Genomic DNA, 23,269 nt, shown 5'->3' with positions numbered 1-23,269 from the left:
ACTTGGTCATGCCTGGAAAGGCAGGCCCGTTTGGGCTCAACACAGGCTGTGTCTGCCTGCAGAGCCACTCAACTGGTTCTTTTGGCTTCTGTGTTCAGGGTCTCTGAGGGAGACACTGTCAGAAACTCCCCCGAGGTGACTCCCCGAGTTCCTTTCCCCTCAGGTTTCTGTCCTTGCTTGTGGAGGTCCAGATACAACCGGGGCATCTACTGGTGGGTCCTGGGGAAGGCTGAAGCTTCACTTCCGGGGTAAACTGGGACGTAGGTGTTTGCGCACCGGGTGTGTGTTTGGGGGCGGTGGTGGTGGTGGTTTAAATGGTTCTGGAACTTGAAGTTAAGCCAAGATCTTTCCCTTAAAATCCCCAAGGGCGCAAGCTGGGCAGTCATTGGTTACACTCCAGGCGACTAAACATAGATAGGAGGAAAGGCAAACCCCGCCTACACCGCCTCAGGATGGAGTTGGCACCAAAGACTTCTCAAGCCCAGAGCAACACAGGGTCTGGAGCACTTCGAAGGGTGAGGAGCCAAGCAAGCCTCCCGAGCCCTGCGCTCCACCTCTGCGGCTGGCGCGTCGAGACAGGCTCCAGCGATACGCAGTGGGGGTGAACTACGCGCAGAGACAACTGAAGCTGGTGAAGGCGCACGGCGATCAGGGGGTCCGCGGACTTGGCCCCGCGCATACGGTGCACCCACTGGGCTAAACTTTAGCGTCCGAGGCCCGGAGCGGGACCCTGGACCTTGGCTCCGGGTCCTTCGCCAAACTCCACCAGCCCCCTCGACAGCGTCTAGGAGGGGTCTCCGGTAAAGGGCAGGGATCCGCGACCATGGCCGAGGCCGCGGAAGCGGAGGGAGGCGCTCCGGGTCCTCAGGTGCAGCCTGAGGACTCAGCAGTTACGGAAGAGAGACCAGGAGACGCGGCGGCCGCCGGCCGGGAGGCGAGCGAGGGCGCTGCGGAGACGCCAACGGGCGAGGGGGCGGGTGCAGCCGCGACGGCCGCGGCGACGGAGGAAGAAGGCGGGGGGCCAGACGCAGCCGGCGCGCAAGAGCAGGTAGTGGGCGCGGACGAGCAGGTGCCGGGAGCGGGCACGGAACCGGAGATAGAGACGCCAGACGCGAAGGGAGCGCAAGGCGAGGCGGAGGTCAAGGAGCGGGCGCAGGAGGGTACCGAGGGGCCCCAGCTAGGCGAGGAGGCGAACGACACCCAGCAGGTGGAGGAGGAGAGTCCCGGGCGCGCAATGCAGAGCGATGCTGCCGAGGGGGCTGAGCGGCAGGTGGTGGACCCTGCGACCCCAGAGGCGCAGCAGGAGGCCGAGCCCGAGCCGGAGGCAGGAGACAGCGCCCCCGGGGCGCCGGGGAACGGTGTAGACCTGGGAGACAGCATGGACGCAGAGGGGCCTGCGGCAGGCACGCAGGGGGCCGAGGGTGAGCCACAGGACCTGGGGGGTTGCAGGCCCCAATCCCAGGCCGAGGCGACTGAAGTCGCAGGGGTGGAGAGCGAGGGCAACAGCCCAGGGGAATGTGTGGCGGGCGCAGAGGCGGACGCGGTGGAGAAGGCAGAGGCGGGTCCCGGGGAGCCAGAGGGGTCAGAGGAGTTTGCTCATGAGGTTGCCGGGGCAGAAGCTCGCGAGGATGGTGACCCGGACAGACCCGAGGGAGGGACGGAGCAACAGGTGGAGGGGCAGGACCCGGGCCCGGAGGGGCAGAGCGCCGAAGCGGCCGTCGGGGACCAGGAAGGGACCCTGAACGGCAGCCTGGATGGAGAGGCGGCCGCGTCCGCGCAGGACGTGCAGCAGGCGGGGTTCAGCAATCACTTGGAGGAGTGGGGCGGCGAGCGCGACGAGGGTCCAGCGCCAGTGAACGGCCGTGGGGAGGACGGCGAGGCCTTGGAGCAGGGGCACCCGGGCCAGGAGCACGACATCACCCTCTTCGTGAAGGTAAATCCCGCTTCACAGCTTTGATGACGCTGCCTTCTATCCATCCTTAACCCGGACATTTCACAGGTTGGGTCAGGCGGTGGGCAGGAGGCTGGATGGAGTTTAGGGGGAGGAGCTAGCGTTCCACCATCGGTTGACGGAACAGGGGGGTAGACTATGAAAGAATTAATCTAGGAAATAGTTTTAGAAAGTGACACCCCTGCTAGTGTTGAAAAGGCTAGACGTGGCAAAAGGGCCCAGGTGGGTTCTTCATGGAAAATGTCCCCAGGATGGAAATCCCAAAGGCCCAGACCTGCGCAGCGTTTTCAGCTCCAAAAACACACGCCACCCTGGTGGAACAGAACAGGCTCGCTTGGGGGAAGGCGGAAGCTGCTGCGTGTTTATTGAACGTACAAGAATTGATGTTGGAAGAATTTAAGGTGCTGGTGTCCTGAACATCACCAGCTTGTAGCTCATCGGTTTGTTCTGTAGGAGACACAGTTGAGGAAGTTTGAATTTAGAGAAATATTTGTTTTTTGACAAGGCATCAGAAATACAGGGAGAAAGTCCAACAGACGTGCACACCAAGAGCTTTGTCTAAAATGAAAGGAAAGAAAGCCCCTTCTTGAAGGCCTTTGGCCAGATCCAGGAAAGCTGCAGCTAATCAGGCTAAGAATGTGCGTTGCAGGGGAACCTTAATCCTGCAGAAATACTTCCAGGCTTATAGATGCCAGGTATGGCCTAACCCTCCTTGTGGGGAGATAAGCTGAATCTACTAAGTGAAGGGAAGTGCTGCCCTGGTGATTAACATCGGAATTTTGAGAAGCAGGTGGGTGGCAAGGGACTTGGGGACAAAGGAAAGATGCCCTTCCCAGGCTCCTGAAAGACTCAGTGAGTGCATAACCCTCTACAGGCCACCCGAGGGGCTGGTACACCTGCCACGGGTGGCCCCAGGCCTGCTCCCGGGTGCCACCTCTGCCTGAGCAATTTCCACAGTTCTTATTTTACTTTTGACTTCCTACTTAGTCCCCTGCTTCCATTGTCTGCTTTTTTAGAGTTATTTTGTATTGGTTTCACTCCCCAAGTGGCCACAATGGCCAGGTCTGAGCCTATCTGAAGCTAGGAGCTTCTTCCGGGTCTCACACGTGGGTGCAGGGTCCCAAGGTTTGGGGCCGTCCTCGACTGCTTTCCCAGGCCACAAGCAGGGAGCTGGATGGGAAGCGGAGCAGCTGGGACATGCATTGGTGCCCATATGGGATCCCGGCAGCTGCAAGACCCCTAAGTCACCATGCCGGGCCCTTCCATTTTTTTTTTAATATTTATTTATTTTTATTACAGAGTCAGATATACAGAGAGGAGGAGAGACAGAGAGGAAGATCCTCCATCCGATGTTTCACTCCCCAAGTGGCTGCAATGGCTGGAGCTGAGCCAATCCAAAGCCAGGAGCCAGGAGCCTCTTCCGGATCTCCCACACGGGTGCAGGGTTCCCAAGGCTTTGGGCCGTCCTTGACTGCTTTCCCAGGCCACAAGCAGGGAGCTGGATGGGAAGCAGGGCTGCCAGGATTAGAACAGGCACCCATATGGGATCCCAGGCATGCAAGGCGAGGACTTTAACCACTAGGCTATCGCGCTGGCCCTCCTGCTTCCATTTTTAACCCACTCCAGTCTAGCTACTTCTTAATGTCCAGGGAGCTGGGATAGAGGTCTGAGCATTTTTCTCTTAGTGTAACGTTCTCCAGTTGTTCAATGCAGACTTTGAGATAAGCCCACACTCCAGATAAATCCAGGATCCCTCACATTACAAGGCCCTGGGCGATGACGTCCAGCCACTTTTCTCCCCAGTCTTCCCTTGGTATTGCTGCCAGCGCCCTCTCTTGGTGACTCAGGGGACTGCTACCTTAGCTGTAGCCTGGGAGAACTACATTGTTTCTTGACTTGAAATTTTGCTTCAATGCAGTTTTACCACGCCCTCCCACACTCCTATGCCTGCTCCCTGTTTGGCTATCCGACACATTTCCGGGTTCATCACAGACATTGCTTTTCCTCCAGAATGACCGCTATAACCCCAGACTAAGCGGAGGGTCCTTATGTTGACGCTGTGCTTTCACACGCAGGGATGGCTGTTGATACTCTGCCTCATCCCTCTTCTGTGAGGTTCCCAGCCCTGTCTCCAGTGCGGACCCCACGTGTGGGATGTGATGGGGGTTTGAGCGGGTGGCTGGCTGCCCGGGCAGTGTGGCTGGTATAGTGAGGGGGAAACTGGAATCAAATGCTGCCCTGCTGCTTTCTCGCTGTGTGACCTTGGGCAAGTTCCTTAACCTTGCTGTGGCTTTGTTGTCTCATTCATAAATGGGGATGCTAAGAGTATCTAGAATAGTGCTTACAGTAAGCATAGCAGAAACGCGAGCTCGGGTTGTTACAGTTGCTCAGCTCCTGCAACATTTCATTGGTTTCATCCCTCTTTCTTTCTTTCTTTCTTTCTTTCTTTCTTTCTTTCTTTCTTTCTTTCTTTCTTTCTTTCTTTCTTTCTTCTTTTTTTCTCTCTCTTTCTCTCTCTCTTTCTCTCTCTTTCTCTCTCTTTCTTTCTCTCTCTCTTTTTGAAGGGCTAGTTCCTCAGGGTCACTTCTTCACCTCTATTTGGATATCATGGGATGAGAAGTGAAACCACGGGTGTTCCCACATGGTGATGGGGAACAGTTAAAGGACAGGTCGCAGACAACTGATACGCCTTGTTTCGTTCTGATAATTGACATGATGCTCAGTGGTCTCCCAGCTCCATAGTGAGGCTGGCTTCCGGGGAAGGGCACTTAGGATGTGCCTGGTAGGACTGCTACGGCCTCTGGATGTTTCTGTGTCACTGCTGATTCCTTTGGAAGAGAACAGAAGTGCTCAAAGCAAAAAACAAACGAAGCTGCTTTAGGCTGTCCTAGTTGGTGCACGTTGGGATGGGATTTTGGTTGCTGGAGTTAGCCTTGGCCCGGTTCCTTCTTTGGGCTCTGTTCATTTGGCTCCTGTATCCCGTAGTGAACATCTGGTCATCTGGGCGTGGTCATCATGTCACAGCAAGTATGTGTGGGGCTTGCTAGGGTGCTGCTGGGGGACATATTTGCAGAGTTGTTCTCAGTGGAGAGAACTATGATGGTTTCCCATGGAGCCCCCTCCCCCCAAAAAACCACATCTTTGATAGATTGGCCCATCTTCCATCGGTGAATGTGCAGCTTATGCTTTTTTCCCTATTTTTAAAAATAAGCAGATTGCTTACAAGTGTGCCAGGAAGTCATGATATGTCCCCAGTATTCTGTAACAATGACTGCATCAAATCCACTTCCAGTTTTAACCACCTGATAGATTATGTGGCCCATCACACTGAGGATTGTCTTGCTATTGGTCTGTCATTTTCTGTGATTTGATAAGTGTGCCAGGGAGCCAGGATTACAGGAACAGGCCACAGACCATCGTCCCCAGCTGGTGTGCGGCAACACAGACCATCGTCCCCAGCTGGTGTGCGGTAGATCGGTCGCTGATCACACCGGACTGTAGTTTCCCTTTCTCCTAGAAGTGTTGGTTACTGATCAGTGAATTTTAGGGTAAACCCTGGAATGTATTTCGTGAGAAAAGTTCTTGTTTTCTTTATTCCTAATAACACAACAACAGCAGAATATTCACACTGCGTTGGGGGAAGATAAGGGCTTCAGGAGTTGTGGGAATTTGGTCGCCAAGGAGGGGACTTGCAGCTTTGGGCGCCCTCATCCAGTGTGGATGCTTGCGGCAAGGGTCCAGGGTAGGCAGTCCGAGACGCAGTTCCCTGCTGAATTTCACAGGACATGCAAATAACCTCAGTGTGACCAGTGGCTCACCCTGGGCCACGATTTCAGTTTGCCATCCCAGTGCGGTTCCTTCAAGGGAAAAAAACTGAGCAGAACTCGCTGAGATCTGCATCTAGGGCTTGCTCCCCGAGAAACTTGGGGGCGATAGTGTGTGTGTGTTTGTGTGTAATTTTTTTAATTACATCTGCGTTGTGTGCTCTGAAAGAAAATGGGAAAATATGTATTTCTGTGTCTTTGTCTTTTAAAGTTTTATTTGCTTATTTGAAAGAGTCGCAGAAAGAACGAGAGACAGAGAGGTCCTACCTGCTGGCTCACTCCGGATGACTGTGAAGGCTGGTGCTGAGCCAGGCAAAGCTAGGAGCTATTCCTCCTGGTCTCCCACATGGGCTACAGGGGTCCAAATGCTTGGGCCATCTTGTGATGCTTTTCTCAGGCCAGTAGCAGGGGACTGGGTCAGAAATGGAGCAGCCAGGACTTGAACTTGTGCCCATAGGGATGCCCACACCACGGGCAGAAGCTTTACTCACAATGCCATACCGCTGGCTCTAAAGCTCACATTCAAAAAGATCTCTTTTCTGGATTGCCTTAAGAAATCAGCGGATAAGTTTCATATGTGAAATCAGTGCAGGGTTACTCAGGGTGAAAATAGATAGTTCGTGATGTTGAGCTAGTACCTGTGTGTGCACACATGGCCCAGGAAGTGTTTACCCCGAACCCCAGAGTAAGGCCACATGACATTCACCTCTGTCCTCACCACCTGCTCCTGCAGTGGGTTTGTGGCAGACCCTGCGTGTTTTTAGGTGTTGGTAGGTAGGTGGCCACAGCTGATGATGCCAAGGCGAACCTGCTCCTGAGAAGCCTCATCCTGCAGTGTCCTCTTCGGGGGTCCTTGTGCAACAGAGACAGAGCCCCCTCCCTGCCAAGGACGTATTGGCAGCAGGGCCACTGATGCAGGAGGCTTTGAGAGGCTGTAGCACAGTCCTGCTACGTGTGCACACGGGCCACAGCTCCCCTCCCTGTCTCGGGCCTGGGAAGGCCGTGTGCTCTGGTCTCCTGGGAGCTACTATGGACTGTCAGTTTATTTGCCTTGATAAGTCTGCCAGGATGTCTTGTTGTCAGAGAGCAAGGACTATGCAAACAAGTCCTGAGACACCTCCCTGAGGTCATGTGTGGGTGAATCAACTCCTGATCACACTGATGTACGTCTTTCTTTCTTGCAGAAGTGCTAATGACTGGCCATCCAGTTTTAGCATAACCCTGTATTATATTTCGTAAGTTTTGGTTTTCCTTATTCCTAACAGCACAAGGCAGCTCCATGGAAACACAGTAAAATACTCACACTGAGTGGAGGGGCGGGAGAGTGGAGTGAGGACTTCACCATTTGGAGGGATTGGGTTTATTCCCTTGTTTCTCACAGGCAGCCTGTCTCCCGGAGGGCCACTCAGGTCTCCTGTCTCCCTGAGTACCTAAGGACCTACACGGCACTTTCAGAAATATGACCCTGGTCGTCTAAGTCTGGAATGCAGAGAGCAGAGCAAATGTGTGATTGGAAGGAAAGTCTGAAATCCAGAGCTCCGGTCCATGCTTTGAGAGGCAGATGGGTCCTTGTGTCCTGGGCTAATGCGTTGAGTGTTTAAGGATCTGTCACTCCCTGGGTATTGGGCTCTAAAGTTAGAGGAAGCATCGGCAGGTAGGTGTCTTAGTCCCTTTTCTGTAGCTGAGGCCATAGACTTTGTGAAGAGTAGAATTTCATATGCCTTATGGCTCTGGAGGCCGGGCAGCCGTAGCATGGTGCTGGCATCTGCTCGGCCTCTGGTGAGCGGCCCTGCTGCACCGTGGCGTGGAGGAGGCATTCCATGGCAAGGCAGAGCAGGCTGATGTAGCTGAACTCCTTCCTCTTCTGCTTATAAAGGCCTTCATGCTGTCCTGGGACTCTCCTCATGACCCCATCTCGCCTTAATGACCTCCCAAAAGATCTACCGTAATGAAGTTCCCAACACAAGAACTTTGGGGGCGTATGTTCACATCACAGCTACAAGGGAGACTAAGAAGACTTCGGCCTGCTCAGAGCTTACCATCTAGTGTGCACAACAGACACTGAGCCAAATGCCAGGTCAGGCTGGAGGCCTGGGGTGCAGTGACCATGAAGGTATTTGGCCATCCGTGTACGCTCAGGCCTCAGCCCAGCACGTGAGGCGTCCATGCTGCAGCAACCCCGACAGCTTCTGAGAGACACCACCCTGCTTGCTGCTGGCCCGGGCTCCACTGTGCAGAGAGACCACCCACGTCCTTCTTCACCTGACATCCTTGCTTACACCGCTAGTGCTGTCCGCTTCTCCTCAAAGCAGCACTGGAAGCTGGCCATGGTTGTGTTTGTGTTCAGAGTCTATTTCACTTAATGGTGCTATGAAATCTTCCCAATCTTGAGTTTAGGATACTTACTGCTTACTGGATTTTTTTTTCCTTCTCCTGCTATTACATCAGCACCAGTTGCTCCGCTAAGCTTTCTTTTTTTTTTTTTCATTTTTGTTAACATTTTATTTTTATTATTATCATTTTATGATACAATTTCATAGGCTCCTGACATTTCCTTTATCCCCGCCCCAATTGCCTCCCCCCCACCTAGTTCCTCTATATCATTACTAAAATATAGTTCTTCATACACAGTCATATGTCCATCATTGTGGGCATGGACAATGGCAGAGAGTCCAGTATCCTATTGTCAAGATACAGTGAACAGTTTCATTGTAAGTTCATCTTTGTCTGGAAGCAGAAATGCATACCACATTGTATCCTCACATCTGAATGTTAGTCTTCATTTCACAGCTACTGTACATCCCCTCTAATGAAAAGTCATAATACAAAATCAACAATAGAAAGAGAAATAGAAATTTATAAAGCCATGAAGTTAAATGACATGTTACTAGATTTGACAGTCTCCATTACACAGTTACTATGCATCCCCTTAAATGAAAAGCCACAAAACAAAATCAACATCAGGGAGAAAAAAGAAATTAACAACACCATGAAGTTAAATAACCTGCTATTAAATGACTAACGTGTAGCTGAAGAAATGAGAATCAAGAACCTTCTTGAAGAAAATGATATCACTGCATGATCTACGATTCATTGAATGATTTAATCTGAAGGAAGTGTTTTGAAGAGATGAAACCAACAGAAAACAGCAAAACCCATGCGATATAGTTTCTGCTGATTTTTGTTGGTGAAGTGTGTCTCCTCCAGACAATAAACAGATGGGTTTTGTTTTTTAATCCAGTCTACTAATCTATGATGTTTGATTGAGCTTAAGCCATTTACATTCAGAGTTAATATGTATGGATGGTACTTTGGTCCTGTCATTTTAGGAATGGGTTGTTCATTGGTTTAGTCTTCTGTTGTCATTTTACTGGAATGTTCTTTGCATTTGCCTTTGGTTTTGGTGGGCACTATTCCTTTGCTTTGTTAAGAGAACATCTTGAAGTATCATTTGTATGGCAGGTTTGGAAGAGGCATTCTTTTAACTTGTCTTTACTGTGGAAGAATTTTATTTCATTTTCAAAGACAAAAGAAAGCTTTGCTGGACATGTTATCCTAGGCTGACAGTTTTTTTCTTTTAGAATCTGGAATATGTCACTCCATTCTCTTCTGACCTGTAGAGTTTCCTGTGAGAGGTCTCCTGTGAGCTTAATTGTCATTGCTTTATATGTCAGTTGATTTTTTTCACGTGCACATCTAAGGATCTTTTCCTTATGTTCAACTGAAGAGAGCTTGATGATCATGTGTCTTGGTGAAGATCACTTTTAATCAAGCCTGTTGGGAGTTCTGTGCCCCTCCTGGATCTTGTTTCCCAATTCTTTCTCCAGATTAGGGAAAATTTCCCTTATTATTTCATTAAATACATTTGCAAACTCAGCTTCTCTTTCTGCACCTTCTGGGACTCCCATAACTCTTATATTTGGCCTCTTAATAGTGTCTTTCAGTTCTTGAATCGTTTTTTTGGCCTGATCCAGCTCTGCTTCCAGCTTTTTGTTTGCTTCCCCCTGATGACAGGAAATATCTTCCAATTCTGAGATTCTTTCTTCTGCTTGCTTCATTCTATTTTGGAGACTCTCCATTGTACTTTTAATTTGCTCTACTGTGTTCTTAATTTCTGATATATCAGCCTTGATTTGCTTTATTGCTTCTTTAAATTCTTTGAACTCTTGTATGTGCTTCTCATTGTTGATCAGAAGCTTTAAAATGAGTTTTATGAATTCTGTGTGCCCCATTTTCTCGATGTCTTCCTTAGTTAACTCTGAGGTTGGTATAGGGTTTTTCTCCTTTCCAGGGGAGTTTTTAGTAATATTCATTGTGCTTTTGTCTCTTCTTTTGCTCTTGGTCATTGCACTTCTGGTTAGCAGAGTCTTCTCCTTGGGGCAGGTTTTTAAGCTTTGTTACCAACAGGTCTACGGTGCGATTTTACTTATTGCAATTGGTGCACAAATTCTTGCTTGCAGCCACTTGTGCCACAACCTCCAGCGAGTTCCAGGTCTGGGTTCTTATGTCAGATTTCCACCGTGGTCTCCACAGCCCCAGCTCCTGGCTCACCACTCTTCACTTCTTGTGATACCATGCTGAGGCTGCACCGTTGTCTCTGCAACCTTTCTCCCACTTCTGGTTGGAGCAGGTCCCAGGATTAGGGAGACACCAGGTGTCCTATATAATTAGGTTGTTTTTGGCGCTGATCTTGCTGGAATCTGTTGGACGTTAGGTCTGGGTGCCACACGGACCTATTTTGACGGGTAGGATGCCAAAGTCGGTATTATTTTCCTGCGGGACCAGTGCAATCCATGGACCTCAGTGAGTTCTCGTGAGCTCAGCACATGCGCAGTTCACTGTTGTCCCCTGCAGTCCTAAAGCTATTGCCACAGTGTGCAAAATGGCATCTGACGTACCACGACTATAGTTCTTGATCTGCTGGCTGTCAGGTCTGAGGGCTACCCAGACCTGTCTTGGGTGGAACCTGTAAAATGCCACGTCGCTGCAGTTCACTGAGTCAGAAATGAGTTCACTCCCAGCTCAGTGTATGCTCAGTCCTTTCCCTTGCCTTTGCCTCCTTACGCAAAATGGAGCCCAATTTGGCTCTAGGGGGCTGACTGGGCTATAAAATCCACCCTGTTCTCGCACTGTCCATCTGGGATCTGCTGCTCTGTCTCTGCTCCTGGTCAAATCCAACGGACCAGCCGGACGGACAGTTCTTTGTCTGGGTTCATCTCCCAAGCTCCCAGTGAAAGTCCCTTCCCACCTGGTTGCTGGTGGAGTTCCGGCTGCTGGTGGAGTACAGATCGCCATTAGCTAAATGCTGCTGGAGTATCAGTCACTGCAACACCACACCGTTGTGTCCGCTGCTTTGCTGTGTCTGTCAGTCTCCAGGTACCCCTCTGCTGCTGTTCTGTCCTTTCCTATTTCCTGGAATATGTCCTCTCTGCTTCATCCTGATTAAATGTTTTTCCGTCCATTTAAGCGTGTCCTTACCCTATTCTGCCATCTTGATTCTCTCTCTGCTAAGCTTTCAATACTCATCTCTCAGCTTAGGTGGTAAAATGGGTTAATGTTTTAATATGGTGCTGATTACAGAAGGTATTTCTTCTGCAGGTACTGCTAGACTGAGGTATGTAATGTTAGGAAGAATCTTATATTAGGAGTGTGTTCAGCATCCCATGTTAGAATGTTGGTTCAAGTCCTGGCTATTCCACTTGTGAAAAGGCTCCCAGTTAATGTGCCTAGGAAAGCAGCAGAGGACTGCCCAAATACTTGGGTTTATGCCACCCACATGGAAGACCGGAATGGAATTCCTTGCTCTCTGGCTTCAGTCTGAGTCTTAGCTGTTGTGGCCATTGGGGAGTGAACTAGCAGACAGAAGATTACTGTGTGTGTGTGTGTGTGTGTGTGTGTGTGTTTCCCTCTGTCTGTTTCTTTGCCTTTCAAATTATTTAAAAAAAGGCGGTGGGGGGAGCAAATGGAGGGGGACTCTTCAAAAGAAATAGCTTCAAACAGAGGTTGGGACTGATGGATCTTCTTGACAAGGTGTTTGTTTTATTCAGAGCAGGGGTCCAAAAGAGGCCAAGGAAGAAGCCGTGGAGCTTTTGTGTTAGTCTCAGAAGTCACATGCTACTGTTACTTAAGCCTCATTTCATTCAATGCAAAAGAGTTGTGTTGGCTTGTCTGCAAGCAGAGTTGAGTTAGACTCACCCGTCTAAGGCAAGGTCATGGTGTTTGTGAGCCTAATCTGAAAACACGGCCACTATCCCTGCCGTTTCCCAGAGTGCATTGGGAAGACAATGGTTTACATCTTGCTTGTTTTCCTTTAACAGTGGCTCTCGGAATTATTCCTTATTGGTGCCCGTGGTTCTCTCATGTTATTTTAAAAATATTTATAGTGTTCTATTGCTAGGTAGCGTCTGTGATCAGTGCCCTGTACACATGGGCAGCCAGTTTCCTCCACTTGATGTGTTAAGCAGGGGTGTAGTGAGTCTGTCCCCGGATGTACATGCTTATGTGGAGGCTCCATTCTCAGACATGCTGTTGCTAGGGAAGAGGGTACTTATATTTAAAATGTTGATAACCTTTACTGAACTTCCTCTTCCAAGTAAGAAGCAAACCAAGTATTCCCTTCCAAATAGCAAGCAACACTCCACTGGCACCGTATTACCACTAATGATTATTTGCCCAATTCCATCTCAGTGCTTTATCCAGCTTTTTGAATTTGAGGCAGTCCATGATGTCCGTTGCATTTAATTCGCATTTCTGTTATTATGTGTGAAGCTGAATTTGCTTCCCAGTATATAAAGATGACTGACAACTACTTCTCTGAGAGTTGGTTGTGTAGATCTTTGTTTTTCATATGAGCTCTTGGCCTTAGTTTTCTTGATTTTTGAGTTCAGGACTTCAGAGCTTCTGTCTGGCACTCATGATTTCATGGAAGTGTGCTGACTCTTTGCCCTGGAGTAATTCATCCTCTTGATTCATTCAATTCCTGCACTTGGTATGTGGGAAAGCAAAGCGTAGTCTGTGGTGACACTCTTAGAACCTTTGATTTTCCTATTAACATATTGGTTAATCAATGCCATGTCAATTAATGCCATAATGTTGTAAATGGTTGGAAATATTATGTTGGGGCTTTTAACTGATTGGGATGATACTCTGCCGGCTCTACCTTCAGACCAGAGATGGTCTCACCAAGAAACCATTGAACTTACCAGGACAATAAGATGCTGGACTTTATGCTTGGTAAATACCTCCAATGAAAGAATGTCAACTGAATTTGAACTACGGAAATGCAACAAGGTGGAGCAATCCGCCGTGGGGGAGGGGCGGGGGGAATCCCAGTGCATAAAAAATGTATCACATAATGCAATGTAATTAATTTTAAAAAATGAAATGCAATAAAAATATGTTAAAAAAAAAAAGAAAACTGGAGAAAGATAGTACTCATCAGGGAAGGATATGGAAAGCTATAAGCCAATGTGCATTCTCAGAAAGCACATGGCTTTCCTATTGCATATATATGTATATAAACATGTTTATATATTTTATTTATAAATGAATATTAAAAATATTAGTTTAATAAGTGAATATTAATATGTATTAAAAAAGAACCTTTGGGCCCGGCGGCGTGGCCTAGCGGCTTAAGTCCTCGCCTTGAATGCCCCGGGATCCCATATGGGCGCCGGTTCTAATCCCAGCAGCTCCACTTCCCATCCAGCTCCCTGCTTGTGGCCTGGGAAAGCAGTCGAGGACGGCCCAAAGCCTTGGGACACTGCACCCGCGGGGGAGACCCGGAAGAGGTTCCAGGTTCCTGGCTTCAGATCGGCACAGCCCGTTGCGGCTCGCTTGGGGAGTGAATCATCGGACGGAAGATCTTCCTCTCTGTCTCTCCTCCTCTCTGTATATCTGACTGTAATAAAATCAATAATAAATCTTTAAAAAAAAAAGAAGAGGCAGTAATACAACAAACCTTGTAGCTCACCTAAACTATAATTCGCTGCCCTGTTATACTGCTGTATTAGATAGAATTGTGTTCCCCTCGCCCCAAAACTCTAAGTTCTAGCCCCAATGGGGGATACTTGTGAAGGTTGTCTTACTCTTTAAAAAAAAAAAAAAGAACCTTTGATTTCATTCATTGAACACTTATAGCCTTTGATTTCATTCACTGAACTCTTAGGACCTTTGATTTCATTCATTGGAAACTTCAGGTGTTTCATTTTATGCTGTATTCTAGAACTTCTGAAATCATTGAAGAATAAAGTTTTTCACACCTTGCCTTTCCCCCTTTCTCTTTTTAAAATATGTACTTATTTATCTCAAAGAGAGAGAGAGAGAGAGAGGGATCTTTCTCCTGCTGGTTTACTCTTAAATGGTTGTAACAGCTAGGGCTGGGCCAGACCACATGAGTGGCTGGAGTACAAGCATTGGGCCATCTTCTGCAGCTTTCCCAGGTACATTAGTAGAGATATGGTTTGGAATTGGCGCAGCTGGAACTCAAACTAGTGCTCATGCCCAGTGCCAGTGGCAACCTCACCGGCTGCACCACAACACCCACTCCTCTCACCTTCCCTTGAGTTAGCCGGCACATGGGATCAAACACATGCCCTTTTGGAACCAAAGTCTCAGCTATGGAGATAATGGAATCATTTTAGACTCGTGTTGCTCCAGATGAAAATGTAAGGCCGACCAGTTTGATCTTGGTGTGACATCTGCTGAAGTGAATTCAATCCCCCAAAGACCATCGTGACAATGTCATCATAATGCTGTCACCCCAAGACGTTGTCCCAAGGCTGTATCTTCTAACCAGATGTTCTCATTATGCCTCCATCTGTTGACAGAATTGACCAAAATCGGGCCCGGCGGCGTGGCCTAGCGGCTAAAGTCCTCGCAATGAAAGCCCCGGGATCCCATATGGGCGCCGGTTCTAATCCCGGCAGCTCCACTTCCCATTCAGCTCCCTGATTGTGGCCTGGGAAAGCAGTCAAGGACGGCCCAATGCATTGGGAAACTGCACCCACGTGGGAGACCCGGAAAAGGTTCCTGGTTCCCGGCTTCGGATCAGCGCGCATCCGCCCGTTGCGGCTCACTTGGGGAGTGAATCATCGGACGGAAGATCTTCCTCTCTGTCTCTCCTCCTCTGTGTATATCTGGCTGCAATAAAATGAATAAATCTTTAAAAAAAAAAAAAAGAATTGACCAAAATTTGATGGCGGTTTCTCTTGCAGATAGTAGGGTTATGTGGTCCTCATAGCTTATGTTTCATGAGTGGGAGAGAGAAATCAACTCCCAAGTCATTCACCTCAAAGCTTCCTAAGAGGTAGCCCCATTGAGAGGCACTGGCTGTTTTGATCGAGACCTGCTCAGTCTGCGGGAGAAGTCATCTGATTGGGGTTCAGTGTTTGGTGCAGTGGTGACAGCACTGCCTGGGATGCTCACATCCTGTGTCGGGTTGCCTGAATTTGCATTCTACCTGTTCTTCCAATTCCTTCTTCCTGCTCTTGTGCACTGTGGGATGCAGCAGTGACGGCCTGAGTCATCGAGTCCCCGCAACCCACATGGGAGACCCGGGTTGAGGTCCTGGCTCTTGGACATCTGGGGAGTGAATCAGTAGACAGGTGGTCGCCTTACTCCCAACACCCCTCACCCTCTCCCCCTGCCTCTCAGATAAAAAGAAACCATCAGATTAAAAATATTCCATGATTCTACATTTTCCTTTGGCTGTGGAGCCTGCCCCCTGCTTCCTGCTTCTTTTTCCTTCTGTATTGGTTGTTCATATCAGAGTTGTGTCTTTTGATGAGGAAGCAGTTGGCTATCTCCCATTTTTCCAAAGTTCCCCCATGGTGCTGTGACCCCTGTGCGTACATTTAAGGCAAGCATCTATGGATTCCTTGCCAAGTATCTGACATAATGCTTTGGGCTGGAGTGATGAGGACAGACACACCCTGCTTGCTGGATCCTTCAATCTAGAGAGTGTTCCATAAAGAAGCAGGTCCAGTGAGGAGGATGGCAGGGACCTCTGGGACTAATGGAAAGAGCAAGCAGGGCACTAGGCAGCGACTCCTGCCAAGGAGAAGCTTCTTTTAAAAATTTTTATTGGAGAGGTAGATTTACAAAAAGAAGGAGAGACAGAGGGAAAGATCTTCCATCTCCCCAAATGGCTACAACGGCTGAAACTGGGCCAATCCAAAGCCAGGAGCTGGGAGCTGCTTCTGGCTCTCCCGTGTGGGTGCAGGGTCCCAAGGTTTGGGCTGTCTTCAACTGCTTTCCCAGGCCACAGGAAGGGAGCTGAATGGGAAGTGGAGCAGCCGGGATGCAAATTGGCCCTATAAGGGATGTTGGTGCTGTTAGGTGGAAGATTAGCCTGCTGAGCCATCGCACAGGTCCCAAGGAGAAATTTAAATCCAGACCCTGTGGGGCTGTGCCACAGGTGCTCCCTTCTCTTGGGGAGCATGTGTGGGTGATTGCCTATGGAGTGTGACCACAGCTTCCAGGCAAGAACGCTAAGTGGTGGGGCTTTCACTGGGTAGTGTGCAGACTAAACCAGCAGTGTCTCGGCGGGTGGCTTCTATCTACAGGTTCTGCTTCTGTGTGAGTGTAGTAGCAGAACAGCTACTAAGGTGCCACAGCCCATTGCTTTCCCTCTGTGTCTATGGGAGGCAACTGTAGGAAGGAACACAGCTGGAGACCAACGTGGAGTAGTTCCCTGGGGCACCCTCCACCCAGAGTTGTCCAGCAGCTCACTCGCCCCCAGCTCTTGTCCAGCCACAGTGGGACGTGGGGACTTGGATATGAATGAATCCTGGAAGGAAGGTGTGATGGGTTTGGGGGTCCTGGGATCCCAGGCTTCCTCTCTCAGTGAGGATACGTGGCACTTTGGTGCCACTGGTATCAGGGTCTTGGCGTTTACAGAGGAAATCAGCGATGTAATTGCTCCAATCAGCTCTGCTCTCTTTATTTTAGCCTCGCCTCCGTCATCGATGGGGCTAGGTGATGGCTCGGCTTACCCCACAGTGGCCTCTTGGTGTCTTTTATGTCTCCACGCTGAGAAAGCCCAGAGGTGCTGACTCATCAGATACAAAAGGGACATTGTTCACGAACAGCCTTTGTAACCAAAGTCTGCTGACCCCTTGAGTCATACAGAGCAGCACAGGGCAAGATGGCCCCAGATACCAAGGTGTGGAAAAGAAAGTTCTGCAGGTGTGCTGCTCTTAGGCCCTGCCAAGGTTTTCTGGAAACAGGTCAAGTTGGAAAAGGAACTGGATCTGTGAATAAATGATGAGAGCATTTTGGCACCCCGAGGAATCTCATCGTGCGGTGGGTTAAAGATGGCAGCCAACTCTGACTCTTGTCTCACTGAGCAGCAGGGTCTGATTCTCTTCCCTCAGAATCCGGCCTAGGCTTGCTGACTGCTTGGAAGCCAGGTACCAAGTATCAGCGGCAGCAGTAATGCCAGGTGACTTGGGTCACAAAGGACTGCGTAGCTTCCTCCCGGGCTGTCCTGAGGTTACTGTGACAGAGGGGCTGTCTTCCCCCTGGAGAACCCAGCCTTACTCTGAAAGACCTTGGACACCTGTGTGAAGCTGTCTTGGCCTCCCCTGACTGCTCCATCATCCTGCTAAACACCACAGGGTGACGTGTGTCAGAGCCAGACAGGACAGAAGGATGGCTTGGGCAAGTCTGACTCCAAAGTGTCATTCACAGCCTCATGGGATGTGACAGGCCCCATGCACTGGCCTGTGCAAGCTGGGATGGTGTGTTCTGTGGTTACTGGTGCCTGGATCCTATGGCTGATGGCTAATCTGAGGGGGTGGGAAAACAGGGCAAGGTGTGTGGTGGACAGTGGGCTAATGCCTTAACCCGAGGTGGGCTGGCAGCAGAGGTCAGGAGGCCTCCGGAGCCAGCACTTGCACTTGAGGCTGGCATTTCCCGACTCTGAGTCTCCATGGGGACTGGGATACCTCGTCATTTGAGAACATTAACCACCAGGGTATATGAAAACAGGCTGCGTTATTAAGCAGGGTTTCCAGAACAAGCTGTTCCTTTGTTGTAGTAACTCCTCGTGAGAATTTTACAAGGAAATAAGCTTTTCATCTCCATGTAAAAGCTTCCGTTGGTGTTAGGCCATATTATTAAAAAAGGATTAAAAAGAGCTCTAGAGTTTTAAAAGCTCAGTTTGTATATGTCAAGGACCATATTGTTTATTCGGTTATTCGTCTGCTGTATTCCACCTGCTGTGGCAGTGAACACTGAAGTTACTGAACATTTTGCTAGCATTTAAAGCTAAAAGCTGTGCGGGTCAACCACTTCATCCATCTAATGATAAATTAATTGCTATGGCAATTGCTGAGAATAAACATGATGCGCACTAGGGAATATGTGTGGAATTATAGGCTTTTTCAATGTTTAAGATCTAAGATTTATTTCTTAGGATCCAAGGGTGGTGACACATGAAATCCTATGCTCCAAGCACAGGGGAACTGTGAGAGGCATGCTTCAAGGTGCAGTGTATTCTGCTGGGCAGCCTGGTATGTAGGAACAACCTGCTGATACAGTTACAAGCGTGGTCCATAAAGAGTTTGACTCTAAAGGCCCCTGGGAATGCATGGCTCACAGCAGTGGTTGGATGAGCCACTCTGCAGACTGTGATGTATTTAAGAAAAAATATTCCTCCCCCTCCTTTTTTTTCTATACTTTAAAATGGGCCCTACTACCCTTGCATTTTCTCTTGGTAGACCTACGTGTGATGCGTACATTCTGTTTCATGGACTAGCTGATAGATCAGGAACAGACAACACCGGGAAAAGGAGGCACACACAGCTTTCTGTTTCATTCTTAAATGTGGAAGCCTCAGAGTTACCCCCGGGGTGGGCGTTGCCTCCGGGTGGGAGTTACCCCTGGTTGGGAGCCTTATTTCTGTTTCTGGATTTTATTGGTTTTTGCTGCTCTTGCAGGTTGCTCTGTCGCCCACTAGAGAAGACAAGGGGTTGGAGGATACTGGGCCAACTGGGAGCCCTCATCCTCTTGGGCTGCACAGGCAGGCCTGCTCAGGGCCCTTCCGATGCTTTCATTCTGTGCCTAACCAAGAGGTGGGGGCCAGAGAAAGAGAGCTGAATGGAGGAGGAGGGGAAGACATACGCATTCCTGGTTTGCTGGTACAAACTGTACAGGAAGGAGGAGGAGAAAGATGAGCAAGGTGACCCTGGGCTGAGCAAAGCTTGGGCTGCAGGTGCAGAAAGATGGTCGGGCCTCGGTGGCTGCCCTATGACTGTGATGCAGGCAGGCTGTTTCCATGGGTAGTTCAGGGGGAGACCACAGTTGGGAACTGTAGAGTCCGAGTCAGGGCCTCTCTGCTGGCTGCAGTGTCATTGTCTCCCCAAGAGAGAAGCCTGTCTGTACTCCAGCATCTCTGTTCGTGTCTACGGCGGTGGTGAACCTGGACGAGAACTTAGTCTGGATTGGTGCTCTCTGTTGAGTGGCCGTTGGTTTAATTCCGGTTACCTCTGGGACCCTCGTAAGCGGCTTACAGCTCCTTTACGATGCTCTGTGTTGTGCTGGACATGCCTCTGCCAACTTTATGATTGATTGGCCATTTCCATAAAAATCCTTCCATCAGCTCCTGATGCTGTGTTGTTGGGTCTTTGGGAAACCCAGCTGACTGCTACTGTCTTTCTCAAAAGAGCGGACTGCCCAGTGAGCATGCCCTCCCTGGTGGAGGTGTCAACGGCGATGCTTCAGTGCCTGAATTTGTCTTACAACCTGAAACCCGACTTCGCTGCATCCCTCTCGCTGGTGAATCAGCTCTCCCGGGTGGTCACGTGTCTTCTAAGTCCTTGCTGCACCAACGGCGCCAACATACCGATGGAAGCAGTGACAGACCCTCTACAACTACTCAACTCACAAGGAGAGATTTAGGAAGTGAGTGTGGCTCTCTGGTCCACCCGTACTGTCAACGGAAGGGGAAATCGCGCATTGTCCTCAACAACACCAGAAGCACCTGAAATCAGAGGAGGGTAAAGCGTGTGAAATTGCGGAATCTGACTCCTGTTTGGGTGGAGCCTCTCCTCCAGCCTGCTCCCCGTCCCCTTGACTTTGGGCTGTCGTGTGTCTGTCCACAGAGCACCAGAGTACTAACCACCATGTTTTGAAGCTCACTGATGGTTTATTGATTTGTGACTTCATCTGTGAATTCATTGAGAAATATTTAGGATTCCAAATTCTATCAAAACTTTTTTTTTTACTTGTGCCCAGTTTTCAGATTTTGGAATGAGGCATTGGGTTTCCTGGTCTGGGGCATCCAATGTTTGGTGCCTATTTTTTCTGGGGGAACTTTCCTTTATGGGCAGTCACTAATGAGGCAGTGGCAAACCAAGCGCAACCTAAGCTCCCCTCTTCTGTTTTTTTTTTTTTTTTAAAGATTTATTTATTTTTTTATTGCAAAGTCAGATATACAGAGAGGAAGAGAGACAGAGAGGAAGATCTTCCGTCCGATGATTCACTCCCCAAGTGAGCGCAATGGGCCGATGCGCACCGATCCGAAGCCAGGAACCTGGAACCTCTTCCAGGTCTCCCACGCGGGTACAGTGTCCCTAATGCATTGGGCCGTCCTCGACTGCTTTCCCAGGCCACAAGCAGGGAGCTGGATGGGAAGTGGAGCTGCCGGGATTAGAACCGGCGCCCATCTGGGATCCCGGGGCTTTCAAGGCGAGGACTTTAGCCGCTAGGCCACGCCGCCGGGCCCTTCTGTTTTTTTTTTTTTTTTTTAAAGGTGTATTTGTTTTTATTTGAAAGGTAGATTTTATGGAGAAAGAAGGAGAGAGAGAGAGAGATCTTCTATCCACTGCTTTACTCCCCAAAGGCCTCAGTGGGCACAGCTGAGTTGATCCCAGACCAGTAGCTTCTTTGAGTCTTCCATGTGGAGGTACTTGGGCCATCTTGTGTTGCCTTCCCAGGTTAGAAGCAGGGAGCTGGACGGGAAGTGGAACAGTCAGGACAGGAGTTGATGCCCATAGGCAGTGCTGATGCTTGTAAGCGGAACATTAGCCTACTCTACCACTGTGCCAACCCTAGGCCCACTGTTCTTTCAGGGGTTCTCCGCCCCAGCATTCTGTAGGTGGTGTGGTCAGTGTGGATTTGCACAGGGACAGAGTCCAGGGAGCAAGGGCAAGAGCGGCTGGGCAGAACAGAGGGTGTGCATGAGAAAAGCTTGAGACGCAGCAGGCTTGTCTGACCTTCCCAGGGCCCTGAACGCTCTTATCTTTTTAGCTGGGTGGTTGCCTTTATTTTAGCAGTAAGTTAACAACAGGCACAAAAGCAAGTTATTTGCTTTCATTCCCGTAGGTATTTTGTTTATTTATTTTAATAATGTAAGGCATGTTCCTAAGGTGCCTGGGAGTGGGAGTGAGGTGGGCAGCTCCCATGAGGTGCAGAGAGAAAGCAAAGGACTCCCTTGTCATTCTTCCTTGGCCAGTGGAACAGCCGTCCTGCATTCCATCCTCAGGGCCTGTGCGTGTGGGTCCTCTGTGAGAGCTGTGCGTCAGGTGCAGGGATGGGGCGGGGCTGAGAGGCAGGTGTGAGTCTGGGCTGCCCAGCTGCCCCTCTGATTCTCCGTACCTCTGATGGCATGGCTGTGGTGCGCTTGGAGGCAGCTGTCAGCCCTCTACACAACCCAACAGCAGCACCTGTGTTTGCAGGCTGCCGGGGCAGTTGGTGCTAGGAGACACACCTGGCTGCTGCGCGAAGCCGTGGCTGTGGATTGGGGGATGAGTGCCATGAAAACCAGAACTCCTTCCAAGGAGCCCTCACTACTCATTGTACCACCCACTCTGTGTTTCCTTTTATGAATGTCTGCTACTAACTCTTGCTCCTACGTGAAGGTCCTCTAGCTAACACATCACTTGGTGTGTTTAGGGATTTGAAGTTCTTCCTTTTTCTGAGAACCATCTGGGGCAAGCTGGATCTCTGTATTGCTCAGAACAATGCCAGAGCATTGTTCCCAGCACAGTCTGACTTACAGATGCGGCCCGTGTGCCTTGGGACAATCAGGGTGTTTCTCTGGGCACAGCAGCTGCCGGAGACTTCTATCTTGAATTCTTTCTTTGGTTTGGCCAAGACTTTCACAGGATTCTGTGCCTTTGTCCGCGCTGGCATTTTCAGGAAGGAAAGATGATTCCCATGAGGCTGTACACCTTGCTGTGTATCATAGCATGCAAATGTGTTCTCTCCTTGGATGAATGGAGTTTTTACTTCCTTATACCTGGAGAACACTGCTCTGTTATGACTCTGTTGCCGACAGACAGGGGAGCGTGTGTTGGTTCCCACAGGAGCTGCAGACCCCTTCCAAGTTCTCAGGACACGCCTCCTGGGGTTAATGGCGGGTGGCTAGGATTCCTTTTCTGACCCAGCTTTCACAGGTGCAGGACTGGCCTGCAGGGACTGGTGGCATTGTCCCAAGTGACAGCCAAGATTATCCCTATGTCCTACATGTCTATCCCTGTTTCAGGACCTCCTTGCACCCTTGTGTCAGCCGTGTGTGATAGAGTATAGATATGGAATATGGAAAATAGTACGTGTAACCTTACTTTGCTTATCTTTCTTTTGCATCCTAACACGGAACGGAACTAAGGCAGTTCCATAAGCACCTGGACTCGCCCAAATTGGGTTTCAGATGGAAAATGAGCCGTTGTGGGAGATCTCAGCCTCTCCATGGGTAGTGTCTGCATCTGTCTGTGTGGGGCAGACAAGGTGGCTCCGCACCCTCAGCTTCGATTGCTCTGGCCGCTGTGCAAATCACCACAGATTGGGGACACTGGTTTCCCTGCTGTTTAGTGTAACTACTCCCCCGCTTTGTGTGTGTGTTAAGATTCATTTAGGTATTTGAAAGGCAAATTTATAGGGAGCGAGAGAGATCTCTCTCCTGATCTCCATCATGTCTTCCACCTGCTGGCTCATTCATTCCCTAATCAACTGCAGCAGCCAGGGCTGGGCTGGGCTGACACCAGCTGGCTAGAACTCCACCTGGGCCTCCCACGTGGGTGCAGGGTCCTAAGCGCGTGAACCATCTCCCAGGCACATTAGCAGGGAACTGGATGGAAAGTGGAGCAGCTGCAACTGCAATGCATACCCTTAAGAGAAACTGACACTGTAAGCAGTGGCTTAACCTGCTGTGCCACAACCGCTGGCCCCTAGCAGCCCCTGTGGAAGCCGTGGTCCTTTAGATGCTTTGCTGCTCATCCGGATGGTGTGCAATGAAGGCAGCGGCTGTCAGGCTGGATCAGGAGAGAGAGGATCAGCAGGGAGAGTGGGGAGGGAGGCACAGGAGTTGCCAAAGAACAAAGCTCCTGGTGCAGAAAAGGCCAGGGAGTTAGCCTTAACCAACCAGTTGTGTTTCACCTTTTCGGGGAGCAGTTGATCCCCCTTTGGCCCTGGGCCTGGGCTCTTCCTTTTGGAGGGGTTAAGCCAGGTCAGAGAATGTCTCGTGGGTGCTATCAGTGGAAAGAGGGGAGTG

The 23,269-nt window shown here is 49.8% G+C and overlaps 1 protein-coding gene across 1 annotated transcript in view; it reads left to right on the top strand.

Annotated features, from left to right (window-relative positions):
* Nucleotides 1-475: 475 nt before the first annotated feature.
* CLIC6 (chloride intracellular channel 6) overlaps nucleotides 476-23,269 on the top strand; it is a 45,147-nt gene continuing 22,353 nt past the window's right edge. The window contains exon 1 of the mRNA XM_004594193.3: nucleotides 476-1,933. Coding sequence (XP_004594250.2) covers nucleotides 824-1,933 — 1,110 coding nt within the window. The 5' untranslated portion in view covers nucleotides 476-823. The remainder of the gene's footprint in view (nucleotides 1,934-23,269) is intronic.

Source organism: Ochotona princeps, chromosome 3 (assembly GCF_030435755.1).
Source record: "Ochotona princeps isolate mOchPri1 chromosome 3, mOchPri1.hap1, whole genome shotgun sequence".
NCBI lineage: Eukaryota > Metazoa > Chordata > Mammalia > Lagomorpha > Ochotonidae > Ochotona > Ochotona princeps.
Note: the sequence above shows the minus strand (reverse complement) of the source record. Positions and strands in the feature narration are given on the sequence as shown.